Below are 2946 nucleotides of genomic sequence, written 5' to 3'. Positions count from 1 at the left end.
TTAATATTCTTACTGTGACGCCTGAATTTTTTTTTACTGTGAGGTGCTTCTATTTTTTGCGGGTCAGCAGTCTGAGTGACTGAGGTTAGGGTAAAAGAAAACCAAATAGGAAAGAAGCTATGGGCTGGAAGTTGGGCTGGGCCTGAATAGAAGCTTTTCTTAATATTATTTCTTCCTCCATACACAGCCCTTCAGTTCATCTGCATGTAAAAGAAAAAAAACTTCAGTTCATTTGAATGCTCTGCTTCCCTAATAAAAAATAGAATAAAATTGATTGTTGTGCTTGCTTCAGTTCTTTCAGTTAGTTTAAACTTAATAAGGCGCTCGATTTAATTGTTTTGGACTCAGATAATTTAATATAATCAAGGCCAACGTTTTCTTGATCTCCAGTAATTGCAAATAGACCCAGGGAAAAATATCTAATTTTCTCATGTTAGTGCAAAACTTGAGATGCGGCAGGCCCCTTTGTGAGCGAACCCCACATAATAATTGGCCAAGTTAAAACGTGTTTTACTCCCTCCTATCCATATTGTATAATTTTGTACAAAACCAGCGATAATTAATATGGATCGGAGAGACTAACTAATTATCCATCACCTCATTTCACAAATGATCACGCACTCACACAAACAATCCAAACATGTACCAAATGCAATTAAATCAGATAAGTACATATGTCTACAATGATCCACACGAAACCAAAATGAAATTAAGCATACCGTGCATGCGAGCAATCAAATCAAAGCACTTAAACACCCTCTTGATTTAACCGACGGATAAATCAGTCCCATATCATGACGACACACATTACGGATATGCCGGTGAGCACACTCAGGAACTTGAAGATGGGCTTGTCGAAGTAGTTTGGCTGCTGCGGGCGGTACCCCTTGGCCATGAGGTGGTTGATGGCAATGTAGACGAAGACCCCCGTGGCGATGCCCATGGAGATAGCATATGTCCAATCCGAGCCCTCCGCCGTGGCATCAATGGCGATGCCAATGCCCACCCCTACCGGGCTTGACACGGCGAACGCTAGCGAGTAGAGCACCGTCAGGAGGAATGGGCGTTTGGGGATCATCCGGAGGAGCGCGATGCCCATGGCCACCGCCGCGAAGATCTTGTGGAGCCCGATCGTCCAAAGGTTCCTCCACGCCTCTCCCTTCGTCGCTGCAAATTAATTGATTTTGATCAAACTTTTGAAACATATGCATTTTTATGGTGTGCGCTTTCTCTATTAGTTCTGATTTTCCGATATAAAATACTCACTCCATCCCAAAATAAGTGTAGTTGTACAACATAAACTATCCGTTCACCTGAAAATTATGAAATGGATCTATGGTGTTCACCTGAAACGCCTATGGCGATCCCCTCGAAGATGGAGTGGAAGCAGAGAGCGATGATGAGGAGGATCGCGTCCTCGAAGGACGATGTCGCCGTCATGAGCATAGGGTGCGCGTGCGCCACCGCCGGCCCCTCCGACGTTGACTCGCCCTCCTCCTCCGCCTCTTTCTGGATGGGAGCTGCCCGGTTGACCCTCTGCCTGTTGGCGACGGCGACGATGACGACGTCGCTGAGCATGGTGAGGAGGAAGCCGGCGCAGGCGAGCATGAAGGAGAAGGGGTAGGGGCTGTCGGTGAGGGCGTGGAAGGTCTCGGTGACGTCGGCGAGGTAGTGCATGAGGGCCGTGCCGAGGAAGATGCCGGCGGCAAACTGGGTGCCGAGGAGGAGGAAGGCCTCGTTCCAGCGGTAGAAGTAGGGGGACACGCCGCCCAGGAAGGTGAACACCAGCAGGATCACCAGGCACCACACCTTCACGGCGATGAGCCCCCTGGACCGGAGCCCCCCGCCGACGCCCGCGTCGCCGTGGTGGCCATCTTCGTCCTCCTCATCGCCGTCACCGTGGTCGACGCCGCCATGGCCGCTGGCCTGCTGGAAGAAGCAGGTAAGCAGCAGCAGCGAGAGCAGCAGCAGGGTGCAAATGAGATTAGACGTCCTCCTGGTCGACCTTGCCATCTTCGCCATGGTGGTTTCTTCAAGGCCAGCACGATATATATGCAGAGGAGTTTCTAGGTATATTTGGCCAGTACGTACGTACGTACGTATGTAGTTATCTCCTCAGCGCATCTTGCGTTGAAGCATGATTATTTAGAAGAAAATCCCATAATTAATTAGTAAGATAACTCCATCTTGTGTTCTTGTGTGGTGTGGAGTACAGGGCTGACTTTTTTTGTAGTACTACTGCTTGACAGTACAACTCGATCGCCCGTGTGTAGTACAACAACAGCTAGTCATTGTCAACGCTACTCTTAAGTTTATTCCCATGTTTATTTATAGGATTCTTCTAAGCCTCAGTTTGATTGACACTTTTTTATGTCTCAATCAATCCTTAAGAAAATGCAACTTCAGTTTATTCTGTTTAGCGACGACCGTAAGTTGCATTTGTAGAAAACGAATCAGATTTGAGAAAATCTCAGTCGACTGTAGAAAGAGCGAAACTTGATGTCGAGACCATACGTGCTAGGTACTTTCCTGTCCAGAGACATCATATATGCTACCTCTGATCCATAATAAGTGTCGCACTTTTGAACTAACCCAAGTTCAGAACTATGACACTTATTTTGGATGAGAGGAAGTAACATTTATATCCAAATGACAAAGACTAGACAGAGGATAATGTTTATTCATATGTTTATTTATAGGATTCATCTAAGCCTCAGTTTGATTGACACTTTTTTATGTCTCAATCAATTCTTAAGAAAATGCAACTTCAGTTTATTCAGTTTAGTGAGAAGACTGTAAGTTGCGTTTCCGGAAATCGACTCAGACTTGAGAAAATGTCAGTCGACTAAGGATTAGTAAAACCGATATACTTATCCAGCTATATACCTTGCAACAGGCCGACTGTAGAAAAAGCAATAGTTGATGTCGAGACCATACGTGCTCACT

The 2946-nt window shown here is 46.1% G+C and overlaps 1 protein-coding gene across 1 annotated transcript; it reads right to left on the bottom strand.

Annotated features, from left to right (window-relative positions):
• Positions 1-628: 628 nt before the first annotated feature.
• On the bottom strand, positions 629-2066 carry LOC125546328 (zinc transporter 1-like). The gene is made up of 2 exons (XM_048710575.1): positions 1347-2066; positions 629-1167 (listed from the first exon to the last, which is right to left on the bottom strand). Exons 1-2 carry the CDS (start codon positions 2020-2022, stop codon positions 782-784), a joined length of 1062 nt encoding a protein of 353 aa, XP_048566532.1. The 5' UTR covers positions 2023-2066; the 3' UTR covers positions 629-781.
• Between the last annotated feature and the right edge of the window lie 880 nt (positions 2067-2946).

This window comes from Triticum urartu, chromosome 3, assembly GCF_003073215.2.
Source record: "Triticum urartu cultivar G1812 chromosome 3, Tu2.1, whole genome shotgun sequence".
Taxonomy (NCBI): Eukaryota; Viridiplantae; Streptophyta; class Magnoliopsida; order Poales; family Poaceae; genus Triticum; species Triticum urartu.
The sequence above is the reverse complement of the archived record's forward strand: the minus strand, read 5'-3'. Positions and strand labels throughout refer to the sequence as shown.